Genomic DNA, 18198 nt, shown 5'->3' on the forward strand with positions numbered 1-18198 from the left:
CTCGGGTGCTCCTCGCGGTATATCAGCTCGTCCCACTGGGTCTTGGTATGTGACATCACTCGATGTGATCACGGGATGCTCGGCTTGGTCCTACTGCTTGATGTACAGTAATAGCTGATGTACCCCACGGTCCTAGGATGCTTGTTTTCAGTCCAGGGAGGACGTAGCCTGGCATTTCAGGCTGGACTGTTCCCATTGGGTGCAGGGTCAGGACTGATTTGCATATGGCTGGATCCAAACTGGAATGGCATGGTGAGCAAAAAAACGATGGATTTAGGCCCAGATCTCAGTGATAGGGTATATGCATGACATTGTTCTGCATTCTGTCCATCAATTGTTCTTTTTGCATTGCCCCATGGGGTAAGAGCAAGTAGGCAGGGTGGAAATTACTGGTACATGGGTAATCTCATCTGGCTACTGGTGATTGTTCCAAGGGCATGTTCGGGAGGGGTGCACTGCTGCTGCTGTGCAAAGAAATGACAAGCATGGGTGATGACTCCTGGTGTACGGATAGGCATGCACGTGGTACCTGAGGATGCCTGGGGTAATAAAAGGCCTGGGTTGCGATTCCTTGAATAAATAATTTCGGCCATGGTTGATGGTGGTTGCAAGTCTGAGGGATGGTGTGGTTTCTTGTTGGCCTAGTTTGGTGGTGGTGCATGGTATAAGGAAAGTCCTGGTTGGGTTGTGATGCATCAGATAAGGAAGGTCAGGAAGACCTGGTTTGGGTTATGGTTCCTGGTGTAAAAGAAGCCTGGTTTTGGAGTGAGTCCTGGTATAACGTAAGGACCAGATTGATAATGGTGCCTAAAGGCCTGTTTGGGTGGTGGATCCTGGTATGGTCAAATGCCCAGTCTGGTGGTAGAAAGAAAGGCTTCATTGGTTGGTAATGCCTGGCATACAGGATCCTCCTCGTTCGGTGGTGGCGCATACTATGAGGAAAGGCCTGGTTGGGTGGTGATGCATGGTATGAGCGAAGGACAGGCAGACTTGCTTGGAGGGTATAAGGGAAGGCCTGGTTGAGTAGTGGAGCTCGGTATAAGGGAAGGCCTGGTTGGGTAGTGGAGCTCGGTATAAGGGAAGGCCTGGTTGGGTAGTGGAGCTCGGTATAAGGGAAGACCCGGTTGGGTAGTGGGCTTGGTATAAGGGAAGGCCTGGTTGGGTAGTGGAGCTCGGTATAAGGGTAGGTCTGGTTGGGTAGTGGAGCTCGGTATAAGGGAAGGCCTGTTTGGGTAGTGGAGCTCGGTATAAGGGAAGGCCTGGTTGGGTAGTGGAGCTCGGTATAAGGGAAGACCCGGTTGGGTAGTGGAGCTCGGTATAAGGGAAGGCTTGGTTGGGTAGTGGAGCTTGGTATAAGGGAAGGCCTGGTTGGGTAGTGTAGCTCGGTATAAGGGAAGACCCGGTTGGGTAGTGGGCTCGGTATGAGGGAAGGCCTCATTGGGTAATGGAGCTCTGTAGAAGGGAAGACCTAGTTGGGTAGTCGGCTCGGTATAAGGGAAGGCCTTGTTGGGTAGTTGGGCTTGGTATAAGGGAAGGCCTTGTTGGGTAGTTGTGTTTGATATAAGGGAAGGCCTGGTTGGGTAGTGGGGTTCAGTATAAGGGAAGGTGTGGTTGGGTAGCACGACTTGATGTAAGGAAAGCCTTGATTGGGCAGTGATGTATGGTAAAAAGGGTAGGCCTGGTTTGGAGGCGCATAAGACTGGTCATCTGTGCATTACTTTCTGACCATAATGCATTGCTCTCTATACAGAGCAGCCCCATTCCTCCCCATCCCTTCCCCATATTAGAAGCCACCTCCCAGTATAGTGCCCTTACCAAGCGGGTGTGCAGCCGCATGGGGTGACGGCTCAGGCGGCAGGATGACCAGCTGTGCACCGGAGTCCTGGGACAGGGGAAACACGGGCTGCATGGCTCCAGACATCGTGGTGGGGAACCCAGGCGGGAGGTTCTGGTGCAAAGCGGGGTGTCCGATGCCTGGAAGAAGAAGAGATAACCAGTTCAGTGACAGACTCCACTTCATGACAAGGGGTCTGTAGACCATGAATCCCCCCCTCGGCAGCATTGCTGAGGGGCTGCAACCCACCCTGAGCAACCTGGAGCCTAGTGAGGCCCCGAACACCTGCATCAGCACCTGCAGTCACTGTCCCCACAGCTTGGACATTCACTCACTAGGAAAAAAATCAGTGAGTGCTAAAATCGCCAATTCAGTAATCACATGTTTTGTCGGCCTTAGACACTGCGTCTGTAGTACTGAGTCTACAGTGCCCACCTGCGCTCGCTCGGCCAACTCTCTTACCCTGCAGTCACTAAAGAAGCTGTCATTGGGCCTAGAGTCAAAATCATCAATGACTGATGTACAGTCATTAAACAAGAACTCTGTGAATCTGTCGTCACTAAGCATGTAGTCAACGGATAAATATGCAATCACAGGGTTTGGAATTACTGAGCCTGCGGTCACTGAGTTTGCAAACAGCTAGTCTGCCTTAACTGAGTTTTTAGTAACTGAGCCCACAATCACAAAACCCAGTCACTGAGTTCTCCATCACTTACTGTGCCGCCACTCAACCTACACTCTACGTGTGCATGCTTTTTATTCAGAGTGCAACCATAGTCACGGAATCCGCATTGATGCGTGAAGAGTCTGTACCCAGAGTTCGCAGTCCCTAAGTTTCCAGCTACTGAATCAACAGAAACAGATTCAGTGACCAGAGAGTCCAAATTCACAGAGCTGAACTTTACTGCATCCGCTGAATCCATTTCTGAAAGCCTCACACTCCGCAACTCCCGCCCCTTTGTTAGTCCACACTTCACACCACCTTCCACTTCCTTTAAACACGCAGTCCTAATACGTCATACTGCACTCTCCCCCCCCCCCCCCAGGGACACTCACCGTAGGAGTGGCCGCCCATCCATATGGACGGGCTGCGGGTCCGGGGCAGCCAGTGCGGGTGGCCGGGGTGCGTGTGCGAAGCCGGGTCCCCTCCCAGCTGTCCGGGCTGCAGCGACGAACCGCCTGCCATCATGAGGTGAGACGTCAGGTCCCCGGGGCAGCCGCCGGAAGGGTGCATCCGAGAGAAGTCCACCAGGTCCTTGTTCTCCCTGGAAGAGAAGAGGCAGGTCTGAGGCGGGGAGGAAGCCATACATGCCAGGGGGCAGCCCTGAACCAGCCATGCACGAGTACGGCGTTATGTGGATTCGTAGAGCGCATTATCACCCGGGAGGGTATCCTGGGGGCAGATTTGAGATGGGTAGGGGGCATAAATGCACAGGACATGACCAGGAAGAAGAGGGGGCGGATTGTGGCACCCATACATGAGGTGGGCAGAGAGAGGGTCTAGAAGAATCCACTTAAAGGTCTGGGCAGGCATGACGTGATGCACACAGGAAATGGATGGGCACAGGGCACTCACCTAAGGGGGAGGAAGCATTAATGGAGCAGAGAGCGTGGGTACCCAAAGGAACTTCTAACAGGTGTAATGGCTTGAGGGGGCGGTTAATACAGGCCTTGCTCATCAGTACAGGTGCAGTGGCCTAATGGGAAGTTTCGAGCCGGTGCCTCTGAAAGCCTGCTTGTGCTATGACCGACAAGAGGTGGACCTGAGACCCACCAGTAGACTCGGCCTGGCCTGGTCTCGCATGTTGCATCGCGCTGACAGACACTTCACTTGACTTGAGGGATTCTCAGGAGTCGTGTGTGGTCCTTGAGGTTTTACAGGATGACTGAAGTGCCACAATGGACAATCAAGGTGCTCTGAGGTGCAACTAAGATATGTCAGGCGACTCTTGAAGTGTTCTGAGGGACCCCTGGGTGCCTTGCAGAACACTTGGTATGTCCTAAGGGTATCTCGAGGTGTCACAAGGGGTCCTTGTGGTGTCTTCAGGGATGACTAAGGTGCCTTAAAAGACACGTGCAGTGCTCTGAGGTGCATCTCGGATGTTTTGAGAGACCCATAGTCTATGCTGAAGGGCACTTGGGGGCCTTGACCAACATCTGAAGTGTCCGAAAGAAACTCTGGGTGTCATGTGGAGTTCTTAAGATGTCTTATGAGACGACCAAAGTGCCATAAGGGATTCTCACAATGCTCTGAGATGTTTGAGAGACCCTCAGTCTGAGCGGAAGAACCCTCATGTGCCTTGATCAACATCTGACGAGTCCTAATGGAAATTGGGGTGTCAAGTGTGGTCCTTAAGGTACCCTATGGGACTGAGGGATATCATGTACATTCTGTGTTTTGACAACGCTAACATGTGTAGAGAGGGTCCTAATGCGCAGGCTCCAGGAAACTCTGTACAAAAACTGACTGCAAAATGTGGGCTACATCTGTAGTCCATTTTTTATTATTTGCTGCACTTTTTCAACTTCCCAGAAGAGACCAGATCTAGTCCTAGTCTTTAGACAGTCAATTTCCTAACAACAAGCCTGACCCCCAATGGTTGCCTCCATCTTTTCTTACTGTAGTAGCAGCTCTCGTCCAGCGAGGCCCAATCTCTCGTCACACAGCCGACTCCTCTCCTCTTCTGCGTCAAGGTCCACCACGTGCATGGAGCGAGTTGAGTTCACCCCTACATCATTATGGGGTGGGACAAATGGAGAAAGGGATGAATAACAGACAAGAGGTCAGCAACAGATAAGAGAGCCCCACATTTACATTCTAGAAGTAGAAGCCAATCACTGGAACAAGTGGCACCAAAATGTGGAGCCACATAAGGAGTGTGGGCAAACCAAACAATGTGGAACCTCTGAACAAACATGGCGTCATTGAAAGATGCAGTCACACCAATCAAATATAAAACCCCTCAATGAATCACAGCACTGACTGAGTGAAGATGAAACCATTAATAAACTCTACACCACTGAAGCAACTTAGCAGCACTGTTCAGGGTAGCATCCCTTGCACTGACGTTTTCTAAGATTGAACAATAGTGCCATGTTTGTTTATTGATGACCATTTGCTCAATACTGCCAGGCCTGGTCTCTCTGCATCTTTTCTTAAAGACTCAAATCACTCCCTTATCCACTCACTCCCTCGCACACACACTCACAACAGCTCTCAGCCATATGGGACCAGCATTTACACCAGATTTAATAAGAAGCAAACGTAAAACCCCTTTTGGCCCTTGGTTGCTGCCCTCTCTTACTGGCATCTAAATAAGACTGGCATCCTCAAATAACAACCGCATGAGCTTAAATCCCTCTGAAAATGTACCCAATAACCACAGCAATGCAGTGCACGTTCCCCATTTTCAGGTCTCCAGTGAGATTTTTATTATACTGCCAGCTGTGCAAACATGGCACCACTTAAAGAATGTGCCAGCTCCTCTAAGCAGACAAGGCGCCAATGAACAAGGTTGGCCACACTGCTGAGTCTGCCTCGACTGTGGTACCGCCACCAGCAGCTGCAGTGGCCTGGGACGTGAAAGTTCAGAATTAGGTGTGCTCTGGCCCTTCCAGAACTTTCAATGAAAAGGACCACCTACCCTCGGCACAGTTCTACTGCCACAAAAGTTCAGCCTCTGTACTCTCACCTCAATCAGTCTGCCTACTTCCTGCCTTCTCTTCACACACATACCTTACACTGACAATGTGCCTACCTTCCTTCTACTGAAGGACAGTTGCCCACCTTCTTTGTGGCTGCCATTTCCCACATTATCATCTAGTTTCCTGTCTCCACTTAGGTTCTTCTGCGAATTTCGTCTCAAGGAATTTAGCTGCATGGGCAACATATTTTTGCACCTTCTGTTTCCAGGACGTATGTTGCTCTGTTGAATGAATAAGTGCCCACAACCAGCCCGCTGATATAACATCTTCGGCAGCCCACCCGCTAATATAACATCTTCGGCAGCTAGAAGCAATGCGCCAGATGTGACCTTTTGAAGTGAGCACTGTACTCCAACTGAGGCCTCAGGAATTGGAGACAATGCCCCAGAACAGGTCTGCAGGGCTGGAAACGACAATCAACAAATGGTCTCCACGGCTGTAAATGGTGCTCCACAAATGGTGTCCAGGGTTAGAAACGAGACTCCACAAATGGTCTCCAGGGCTGGAAACGTGCTCCACAAATGGTCTCCAGGACTAGTAAGAATACTCTAGAAATGATCACCAGGACTAGAAATGATACACCAGAAATGGTATCCAGGACTGGAAACAATGCTCCTGAAATGGTCTCTAGGACTAGAAACGATGTTCCAGAAATTATCACCAGGACTAGAAACGATGCTCCAGAATTGGTCGCCAGGGCTGGAAACAATGCTCCAGAAATGGTATCCAGGACAAGAAATGATGCTTCACAAATGGTCTTCAGGGCTGGAAACGATGCTTCACAAATGGTCTCCGGGCCTGGAAACGATGCTCCCCAATGGTCTCTAGGACTAGAAACGATGCTCCTGAAATTATCTCCAGGACTAGAAATTATGCTCCAGAAATGGTCTCCAGGGCTGGAAACGATGCTCCAGAAATGGTCTCCAGGACTAGAAACTATGCTCCTGAAATTATCACCAGGACTAGAAACTATGCTCCTGAAATGGTCTCCAGGACTAGAAACAATGCGCCAGAAATTATCACCAGAACTAGAAACGATGCTCCAGAAATGGTCTCCAGGACTAGAAACGATGCTCCAGAAATGATCACCAGGACTAGAAACAATGCTCCTGAAATGGTCTCCAGGACAAGAAATGATGCTCCAGAAATTATCACCAGGACTAGAAACGATGCTCCTGAAATGGTCTCCAGGACTCGAAACGATGCTCCAGAAATGGTCTCCAGGACTAGAAACGATACTCCAGAAATGGCCTCCAGGGCTGGAAATGATGCTCCAGAAATAGTCTTCAGGACTAGAAACGATACTCCAGAAATGGTCTCCAGGGCTGGAAATGACGCTCCACAAATAGTATCCAGGACATGATACGATGCTCCAAAAATTACATCAATGACTTGAAACGGTACTCCACAAATGGTCTATAGGGCTGGAAACGGTGCTCCACAAATGGTCTCTAGGACTAGAAACAATGCTCCAGAAATTATCTCAAAGACTGGAAATTATGCTCCAGAAATGGTCTCCAGGACTGGAAACGATGCTCCAGAAATGGTCTCCAGGACTAGAAACGATGCTCCAGAAATGATCTCCAGGACTAGAAATTATGTTCCAGAAATGGTCTCCAGGGCTGGAAACTATGCTTCACAAATGGTATCCAGGGCTGGAAAAGTTCCTCCACAAGTGGTCTCCAGGACTGGATACGATGCTCCAGAAATTATCTCAAGGACTGGAAATGATGCTCCACAAATAGTCTCCAGGACTAGAAACGATGCTCAAGAAATTATCTCCAGGACTAGAAACGATGCTCCCAAATTGGTCTCCAGGGCTGGAAACGATGCTTCCCAAATGGCCTCCAGGGCTGGAAACGATGTTCCACAAATGGTCTCTAGCACTAGAAGCGATGCTCCAGAAATTATCACCAGGACTAGAAACAATACTCCTGAAATTATCACCAGGGCTAGAAACGATGCTCCTGAAATGGTCTCCAGGACTAGAAACGATACTCCAGAAATGATCACCAGGACTAGAAACAATGCTCCTGAAATGGTCCCCAGGACTAGAAACGATGCTCCAGAAATTATCACCAGGACTAGAAACGATGCTCCTGAAATGGTCTCCAGGACTCGAAACAATGCTCCAGAAATGGTCTCCAGAACTAGAAACGATGCTCCAGAAATGGTCTCCAGGACTAGAAATGATGCTCCACAAATGGTCTTCAGGACTAGAAACGATACTCCAGAAATTATCACCAGGACTAGAAACGATGCTCCAGAAATGGTCTCCAGGGCTGGAAACAATGCTCCAGAAATGGTATCCAGGACTAGAAATGATGCTCCACAAATGGTCTCCAGGACTGGAAATGATGCTTCACAAATGGTCTCCGGGCCTGGAAACGATGCTCTCCAATGGTCTCTAGGACTAGAAACGATGCTCCTGAAATTATCTCCAGGACTAGAAATGATGCTCCAGAAATGGTCTCCAGGACTAGAAACGATGCTCCTGAAAATATCACCAGGACTAGAAACGATGCTCCTGAAATTATCACCAGGACTAGAAACGATGCTCCAGAAATGGTCTTCAGGACTAGAAATGATACTCCAGAAATGATCACCAGGACTAGAAATAATGCTCCTGAAATGGTCTCCAGGACTAGAAACGATGCTCCAGAAATTATCACCAGGACTAGAAACGATGCTCCTGAAATGGTCTCCAGGACTCGAAACAATGCTCCTGAAATGGTCTCCAGGACTAGAAACGATGCTCCAGAAATTATCACCAGGACTAGAAACGATGCTCCTGAAATGGTCTCCAGGACTCGAAACGATGCTCCAGAAATGGTCTCCAGAACTAGAAACGATGCTCCAGAAATGGTCTCCAGGACTAGAAATGATGCTCCACAAATGGTCTTCAAGACTAGAAACGATACTCCAGAAATTATCACCAGGACTAGAAACAATGCTCCTGAAATGGTCTCCAGGACTAGAAACGATGCTCCTGAAATTATCACCAGGACTAGAAACAAGGCTCCTGAAATTATCACCAGGACTAGAAACGATGCTCCAGAAATGGTCTCAAGGTCTAGAAACGATACTCCAGAAATGATCACCAGGACTAGAAACAATGCTCCATGAAATGGTCTCCAGGACTAGAAACGATGCTCCAGAAATGATCACCAGGACTAGAAACAATGCTCCTGAAATGGTCTCAAGGACTAGAAATGATGCTCCAGAAATGGTCTCCAGGGCTGGAAACGATGCTCCAGAAATGGACTCCAGGACTAGAAACGATGCTCCTGAAATTATCACCAGGACTAGAAATTATGCTCCAGAAATGGTCTCCAGGGCTGGAAACGATGCTCCAGAAATGGTCTCCAGGACTAGAAACGATGCTCCTGAAATTATCACCAGGACTAGAAACTATGCTCCTGAAATGGTCTCCAGGACTAGAAACAATGCACCAGAAATTATCACCAGAACTAGAAACGATGCTCCAGAAATGATCACCAGGACTAGAAACAATGCTCCTGAAATGGTCTCTAGGACTAGAAATGATGCTCCAGAAATTATCACCAGGACTAGAAACGATGCTCCTGAAATGGTCTCCAGGACTCGAAACGATGCTCCAGAAATGGTCTCCAAGACTAGAAACGATACTCCAGAAATGGCCTCCAGGGCTGGAAATGATGCTCCAGAAATGGTCTTCAGGACTAGAAACGATACTCCAGAAATGGTCTCCAGGGCTGGAAATGACGCTCCACAAATAGTATCCAGGACATGATACGATGCTCCAAAAATTACATCAATGACTTGAAACGGTACTCCACAAATCGTCTATAGGGCTGGAAACGGTGCTCCACAAATGGTCTCTAGGACTAGAAACAATGCTCCAGAAATTATCTCAAAGACTGGAAATTATGCTCCAGAAATGGTCTCCAGGACTGGAAACGATGCTCCAGAAATGGTCTCCAGGACTAGAAACGATGCTCCAGAAATGATCTCCAGGACTAGAAATTATGTTCCAGAAATGGTCTCCAGGGCTGGAAACTATGCTTCACAAATGGTATCCAGGGCTGGAAACGTTGCTCCACAAGTGGTCTCCAGGACTGGATACGATGCTCCAGAAATTATCTCAAGGACTGGAAATGATGCTCCACAAATAGTCTCCAGGACTAGAAACGATGCTCAAGAAATTATCTCCAGGACTAGAAACGATGCTCCCCAATTGGTCTCCAGGGCTGGAAACGATGCTCCCCAAATGGCCTCCAGGGCTGGAAACGATGTTCCACAAATCGTCTCTAGCACTAGAAGCGATGCTCCAGAAATTATCACCAGGACTAGAAACGATACTCCAGAAATGATCACCAGGACTAGAAACAATGCTCCTGAAATGGTCTCGAGGACTAGAAATGATGCTCCAGAAATGGTCTCCAGGGCTGGAAACGATGCTCCAGAAATGGTCTCCAGGACTAGAAACGATGCTCCTGAAATGGTCTCCAGGACTAGAAACGATGCTCCAGAAATTATCACCAGGACTAGAAACGATGCTCCTGAAATGGTCTCCAGGACTCGAAACAATGCTCCAGAAATGGTCTCCAGAACTAGAAACGATGCTCCAGAAATGGTCTCCAGGACTAGAAATGATGCTCCACAAATGGTCTTCAGGACTAGAAACGATACTCCAGAAATTATCACCAGGACTAGAAACGATGCTCCAGAAATGGTCTCCAGGGCTGGAAACAATGCTCCAGAAATGGTATCCAGGACTAGAAATGATGCTCCACAAATGGTCTCCAGGACTGGAAACGATGCTTCACAAATGGTCTCCGGGCCTGGAAACTATGCTCTCCAATGGTCTCTAGGACTAGAAACGATGCTCCTGAAATTATCTCCAGGACTAGAAATGATGCTCCAGAAATGGTCTCCAGGACTAGAAACGATGCTCCTGAAAATATCACCAGGACTAGAAACGATGCTCCTGAAATTATCACCAGGACTAGAAACGATGCTCCAGAAATGGTCTTCAGGACTAGAAACGATACTCCAAAAATGATCACCAGGACTAGAAACAATGCTCCTGAAATGGTCATCAGGACTAGAAACGATGCTCCAGAAATTATCACCAGGACTAGAAACGATGCTCCTGAAATGGTCTCCAGGACTCGAAACAATGCTCCTGAAATGGTCTCCAGGACTAGAAACGATGCTCCAGAAATTATCACCAGGACTAGAAACGATGCTCCTGAAATGGTCTCCAGGACTCGAAACGATGCTCCTGAAATGGTCTCCAGAACTAGAAACGATGCTCCAGAAATGGTCTCCAGGACTAGAAATGATGCTCCACAAATGGTCTTCAAGACTAGAAACGATACTCCAGAAATTATCACCAGGACTAGAAACAATGCTCCTGAAATGGTCTCCAGGACTAGAAACGATGCTCCTGAAATTATCACCAGGACTAGAAACAATGCTCCAGAAATGGTCTCCAGGTCTAGAAACGATACTCCAGAAATGATCACCAGGACTAGAAACAATGCTCCTGAAATGGTCTCTAGGACTAGAAACGATGCTCCAGAAATTATCACTAGGACTAGAAACAATGCTCCTGAAATGGTCTCGAGGACTAGAAATGATGCTCCAGAAATGGTCTCCAGGGCTGGAAACGATGCTCCAGAAATGGTCTCCAGGACTAGAAACGATGCTCCTGAAATTATCACCAGGACTAGAAATTATGCTCCAGAAATGGTCTCCAGGGCTGGAAACGATGCTCCAGAAATGGTCTCCAGGACTAGAAACGATGCTCCTGAAATTATCACCAGGACTAGAAACTATGCTCCTGAAATGGTCTCCAGGACTAGAAACAATGCGCCAGAAATTATCACCAGAACTAGAAACGATGCTCCAGAAATGATCACCAGGACTAGAAACAATGCTCCTGAAATGGTCTCCAGGACTAGAAATGATGCTCCAGAAATTATCACCAGGACTAGAAACGATGCTCCTGAAATGGTCTCCAGGACTCGAAACGATGCTCCAGAAATGGTCTCCAGGACTAGAAACGATACTCCAGAAATGGCCTCCAGGGCTGGAAATGATGCTCCCCAAATGGTCTTCAGGACTAGAAACGATACTCCAGAAATGGTCTCCAGGGCTGGAAATGACGCTCCACAAATAGTATCCAGGACATGATACGATGCTCCAAAAATTACATCAATGACTTGAAACGGTACTCCACAAATGGTCTATAGGGCTGGAAACAGTGCTCCACAAATGGTCTCTAGGACTAGAAACAATGCTCCAGAAATTATCTCAAAGACTGGAAATTATGCTCCAGAAATGGTCTCCAGGACTGGAAACGATGCTCCAGAAATGGTCTCCAGGACTAGAAACGATGCTCCAGAAATGATCTCCAGGACTAGAAATTATGTTCCAGAAATGGTCTCTAGGGCTGGAAACTATGCTTCACAAATGGTATCCAGGGCTGGAAACGTTGCTCCACAAGTGGTCTCCAGGACTGGATACGATGCTCCAGAAATTATCTCAAGGACTGGAAATGATGCTCCACAAATAGTCTCCAGGACTAGAAACGATGCTCAAGAAATTATCTCTAGGACTAGAAACAATGCTCCCAAATTGGTCTCCAGGGCTGGAAACAATGCTCCCCAAATGGCCTCCAGGGCTGGAAACGATGTTCCACAAATGGTCTCTAGCACTAGAAGCGATGCTCCAGAAATAATCACCAGGACTAGAAACGATACTCCAGAAATGATCACCAGGACTAGAAACAATGCTCCTGAAATGGTCTCCAGGACTAGAAACGATGCTCCAGAAATTATCACCAGGACTAGAAACGATGCTCCTGAAATGGTCTCCAGGACTCGAAACAATGCTCCAGAAATGGTCTCCAGAACTAGAAACGATGCTCCAGAAATGGTCTCCAGGACTAGAAATGATGCTCCACAAATGGTCTTCAGGACTAGAAACGATACTCCAGAAATTATCACCAGGACTAGAAACAATGCTCCAGAAATGGTCTCCAGGGCTGGAAACAATGCCCCAGAAATGGTATCCAGGACTAGAAATGATGCTCCACAAATGGTCTACAGGACTGGAAACGATGCTTCACAAATGGTCTCCGGGTCTGGAAACGATGCTCTCTAATGGTCTCTAGGACTAGAAACGATGCTCCTGAAATTATCTCCAGGACTAGAAATGATGCTCCAGAAATGGTCTCCAGGGCTGGAAATGATGCTCCAGAAATGGTCTCCAGGACTAGAAACGATGATCCTGAAAATATCACCAGGACTAGAAACGATGCTCCTGAAATTATCACCAGGACTAGAAACGATGCTCCAGAAATGGTCTTCAGGACTAGAACCGATACTCCAGAAATGATCACCAGGACTAGAAACAATGCTCCTGAAATGGTCTCCAGGACTAGAAACGATGCTCCAGAAATTATCACCAGGACTAGAAACGATGCTCCTGAAATGGTCTCCAGGACTCGAAACAATGCTCCTGAAATGGTCTCCAGGACTAGAAACGATGCTCCAGAAATTATCACCAGGACTAGAAACGATGCTCCTGAAATGGTCTCCAGGACTCGAAACAATGCTCCAGAAATGGTCTCCAGAACTAGAAACGATGCTCCAGAAATGGTCTCCAGGACTAGAAATGATGCTCCACAAATGGTCTTCAGGACTAGAAACGATACTCCAGAAATTATCACCAGGACTAGAAACGATGCTCCAGAAATGGTCTCCAGGGCTGGAAACAATGCTCCAGAAATGGTATCCAGGACTAGAAATGATGCTCCACGAATGGTCTCCAGGACTGGAAACGATGCTTCACAAATGGTCTCCGGGCCTGGAAACGATGCTCTCCAATGGTCTCTAGGACTAGAAACGATGCTCCTGAAATTATCTCCAGGACTAGAAATGATGCTCCAGAAATGGTCTCCAGGGCTGGAAATGATGCTCCAGAAATGGTCTCCAGGACTAGAAACGATGCTCCTGAAAATATCACCAGGACTAGAAACGATGCTCCTGAAATTATCACCAGGACTAGAAACAATGCTCCTGAAATGGTCTCCAGGACTCGAAACAATGCTCCTGAAATGGTCTCCAGGACTACAAACTATGCTCCAGAAATTATCACCAGGACTAGAAACGATGCTCCTGAAATGGTCTCCAGGACTCGAAACGATGCTCCAGAAACGGTCTCCAGGACTAGAAATGATGCTCCACAAATGGTCTTCAGGACTAGAAACGATACTCCAGAAATGGTCTCCAGGACTAGAAACGATACACCAGAAATTATCACCAGGACTAGAAACAATGCTCCTGAAATGGTCTCCAGGACTAGAAACGATGCTCCTGAAATTATCACCAGGACTAGAAACAATGCTCCTGAAATTATCACCAGGACTAGAAACGATGCTCCAGAAATGGTCTCCAGGTCTAGAAACGATACTCCAGAAATGATCACCAGGACTAGAAACAATGCTCCTGAAATGGTCTCCAGGACTAGAAACGATGCTCCAGAAATTATCACCAGGACTAGAAACGATGCTCCCGAAATGGTCTCCAGGACTCGAAACGATGCTCCAGAAATGGTCTCCAGAACTAGAAACGATGCTCCAGAAATGGTCTCCAGGACTAGAAATGATGCTCCAGAAATGGTCTTCAGGACTAGAAACGATACTCCAGAAATGGTCTCCAGGGCTGGAACTGATGCTCCACAAATGGTACTTAGGACATGATACGATGCTCCAAAAATTCCCTCGATGGCTTGAAACGGTACTCCACAAATGGTCTATAGGGATGGAAACGGTGCTCCACAAATGGTCTCTAGGACTAGAAACAATGCTCCAGAAATTATTTCAAAGACTGGAAATGATGCTCCAGAAATGGTCTCCAGGACTGGAAACGATGCTCCAGAAATGGTCTCCAGGACTAGAAACGATGCTCCAGAAATGATCTCCAGGACTAGAAATTATGTTCTAGAAATGGTTTCCAGGGCTGGAAACTATGCTTCACAAATGGTATCCAGGGCTGGAAACGTTGCTCCACAAGTGGTCTCCAGGACTGGATACTATGCTCCAGAAATTATCTCAAGGACTGGAAATGATGCTCTACAAATAGTCTCCAGGACTAGAAACGATGCTCAAGAAATTATCTCCAGGACTAGAAACTATGCTCCCGAATTGGGTCTCCAGGGCTGGAAACGATGCTCCCCAAATGGCCTCCAGGGCTGGAAACGATGTTCCACAAATGGTCTCTAGCACTAGAAGCGATGCTCCAGAAATTATCACCTGGACTAGAAACGATGCTCCAGAAATGGTCTCCAGGGCTGGAAACAATGCTCCAGAAATGGTATCCAGGACTAGAGATGATGCTCCACAAATGGTCTCCAGGGCTGGAAACGATGTTCCACAAATGGTCTCTAGCACTAGAAGCGATGCTCCTGAAATTATCACTAGGACTAGAAACAATACTCAAGAAATGATCACCAGGACTAGAAACAATGCTCCTGAAATGGTCTAGAGGACTAGAAATGATGCTCCAGAAATGGTCTCCAGGGCTGGAAACGATGCTCCACAAGTGGTCTCCAGGACTGGATACGATGCTCCAGAAATTATCTCCAGGACTAGAAACGATGCTCCCGAATTGGTCTCCAGGGCTGGAAACGATGCTCCAGAAATGGTCTCCAGGACTGGAAACGATGCTCCAGAAATGGTCTCCAGGACTAGAAACGATGCTCCAGAAATGATCTCCAGGACTAGAAATGATGTTCCAGAAATGGTCTCCAGGGCTGGAAACGATGCTCCACAAATGGTATCCAGGGCTGGAAACGTTGCTCCACAAGTGGTCTCCAGGACTGGATACGATGCTCCAGAAATTATCTCCAGGACTAGAAACGATGCTCCCGAATTGGTCTCCAGGGCTGGAAACGAGGCTCCCCAAATGGCCTCCAGGGCTGGAAACGATGTTCCACAAATGGTCTCTAGCACTAGAAGTGATGCTCCAGAAATTATCTCCACGACTAGAAATGATGCTCCAGAAATGGTCTCCATGGTGGAAATGTAGCGCCACAAATGGTCTCCAGGACTAGAAACGATGCTCCAGAAATTATCTCCAGGACTAGAAATGATGCTCCAAAAATGGTCTCCAGAGCTGGAAACGATGCTCCACAAATGGTCTCCAGGACTAGAAACGATGCTCCACAAATTATCTCCAGGACTAGAAACGATGCCATCGAAATAGTCTCCGGGGTGGAAATGATGCTCTTGAAATGGTCTACAGGCCTGGAAATGATGCTCCCGAATTGGTCTCCAGGGCTGGCTACGATGCTCCAGAAATGGTGTCCAGGGCTGGAAACGATGCTCCAGAAATGGTCTCTAGGGGCTGGCTACGATGCTCCAGAAATGGTCTCCAGGGCTGGAAACGACGCTTCACACCAGGGATCCAGAATTTGACACATATTCCTGATGTGGCCGCAAAAACTGGAAACAACATACTAAATCGCCCTTCGAAACTGGGCATGAGAAAAGTGATGTCATCTAATAACATTTTTTTCTGCTTGCAGTAGAGATAGTGTGCCATAGGCGTGGGTTACACATACAACGGAGAGGTGCAGTCATGCAGGTCGCAGGCAGGCCCTCGCCTCCATCCTCACGGCAGGAGCCGCGCTTTCCAGAAGGCAGCACAGGGGGCAGCACGAGCCCCGTGTTTCCCACAACCATACACCACAAGGTGAACAACATGGCATTGAGACATGAACTCTGCAGAGAGAAAGGTCGGGGACGGGGCAAGCAAGGCCCAGCGAATGCAATCCAGATGTGCTAATCAAGAACAGCCGGCAACTGCCTGCCTCCCACTGCAGCTGAGCCCTGCTTTCAGCACACCCTTGGAGCCTCCCCTCCACAGCCGCTCGCGGCCCTCCCCGCTCAGCTTCTAGGGCAGTCTGTCGAGGAAGAAACCCTCACGATCGTTTCATGTAGAGGGGCTGAGGTCTGCTCGCTTACACGAGGGGCCCTCTGCTGTTTGTGAGTCAGCACTAGCCTGCAGATGACACAGGGGGGGTGAATTCCCACGACACCCACGAGCTAAGAGGTTCTGGCCAGAAACAGCCAAATGCAGGTCTACCAGCTACTGACTGTACCCCAGCCCTACACTCTCTGGGTTACTGGTGTTTTGCGCAGGTGCATGCCTGACTGGCACAAATCACAGCACGGTTTTCTTACCGAAGTCCTGCGTTGTGTGGGAGTGCCCACACCACGTTAAGTGAACCGAGGCCCTTTATTTTCTAATACACTGGATAACCTCAGGACATGTTCTTCTGAAAGCTGTGAGGATGCTCGTTCCAATCTATCTGAATGAGCCGATTACCATCTCGACTGACCAGGTCTTCAGATCCTTCTCCATCTTGGAATGTACAGATTTAGGGTGTTCTAATCCGCCCCCACATCACTAGCAGACACCGCCCTCTCTACAGCTCCGAGAGTCATGTACAGGGCCGAGGTAAGGACCGAACTGGCGTGTAGGCCAATCTGGCAGCACCCGAAGGGCTGATCTGACAGGCCACGGTGACTAGCACATCTGGATTTCATTTGCTTGGCCTCTGCTTGCCCCACCCCTGGGTGTTTTTTGGCTGTCTTTCGGGTTGTTTTATTGCCTGCTGGGCCGGTTTTTACTGTTGATTTTCCTGATATTTGCCACAAACATTGCCCGCAGCACACACAAATGCCTACAGTCTCCCATACCTTGCAAAATATCTACACGGAGAGTCTTCACAAGCTCAAAACTGCCCCATTTTGCCTCGTGGCCCACTTGTTTACCTATCTGAGCCACTAAGGGGGGGGCAACACAAATTGTAGTGCCTGGGCTTATGTTCTGCCCCAGTCTGACACTGGTGGTGTACAAGAACAATAAAAAAACACTGATATTCTCTGTAAATTATAGGCATGTCTCTAGCACTCACTGTGACATTACTCGCCTCTAGGCGCTTGAGATTATGCAGTGCGTAGGTAATCCTGAGCAGTGCAACCTTCTCAGTCTGCCATACAAGTGTACCTCAAACCTGATCCAAGGACATAGAAAAGGGAGATTTTGTGCTCATTGAATGTGTGCTAGAGATGCAAAGATTGGTCTTATGGCAGCTGAAGTGATCCTCAGAGCACGACCCCCCATCAACTGACGCCCCCCTTTGTTGAAAAATGGGCAGCAATGCCAATGGGATGGGTGATTATGGCTACACATGCGCCCATAAACATTTCTTCTGGGCACAGCCGGTGCCACCTTCTGGGATGGGTTTCTAATCATTAGCCATGCACAGGGACAGACCTGATAAGTCAAGCTGGGGTCCAATAACCAAGAACCATTGCCTGTTGGCTTCCCCCACTAAATCTGCTCCCCTCCCTACTCTACTAGGCCCAAGGTGGATAGGCGATGTGACATTGATACCACACTCCTGTGGCTCTGCCTCCGCCTATACTCCGGCTGATACTTGGCGAAGAAGTAAAGGAAAAAAAGGAAAGTCTTGTGGGAGGATGAGGTGAAGTGAGGAGAACTTAGAGGAAAGGTGTAGGAAAGAAGAAGTCTAAAGAAACTAACTTTCCTAAATTATGTTCCCCAATTCTACCTAGATCAATGTGTGTGACAACCACC

At 48.2% G+C, this 18198-nt stretch overlaps 1 protein-coding gene across 2 annotated transcripts in view; it reads right to left on the reverse strand.

Annotated features, from left to right (window-relative positions):
* BAHCC1 (BAH domain and coiled-coil containing 1) overlaps positions 1-18198 on the reverse strand; it is a 332705-nt gene that overhangs the window by 101876 nt on the left and 212631 nt on the right. For both annotated transcript variants that reach the window (XM_086931009.1, XM_086931008.1), the window contains exons 6-8: positions 4455-4563; positions 2891-3099; positions 1816-1974 (exon numbers count right to left, since the gene is read on the reverse strand). In XM_086931009.1, coding sequence (XP_086787135.1) covers positions 1816-1974; positions 2891-3099; positions 4455-4563 — 477 coding nt within the window. The remainder of the gene's footprint in view (positions 1-1815; positions 1975-2890; positions 3100-4454; positions 4564-18198) is intronic.

This window comes from Lissotriton vulgaris, chromosome 7, assembly GCF_964263255.1.
Source record: "Lissotriton vulgaris chromosome 7, aLisVul1.2, whole genome shotgun sequence".
Taxonomy (NCBI): domain Eukaryota; kingdom Metazoa; phylum Chordata; class Amphibia; order Caudata; family Salamandridae; genus Lissotriton; species Lissotriton vulgaris.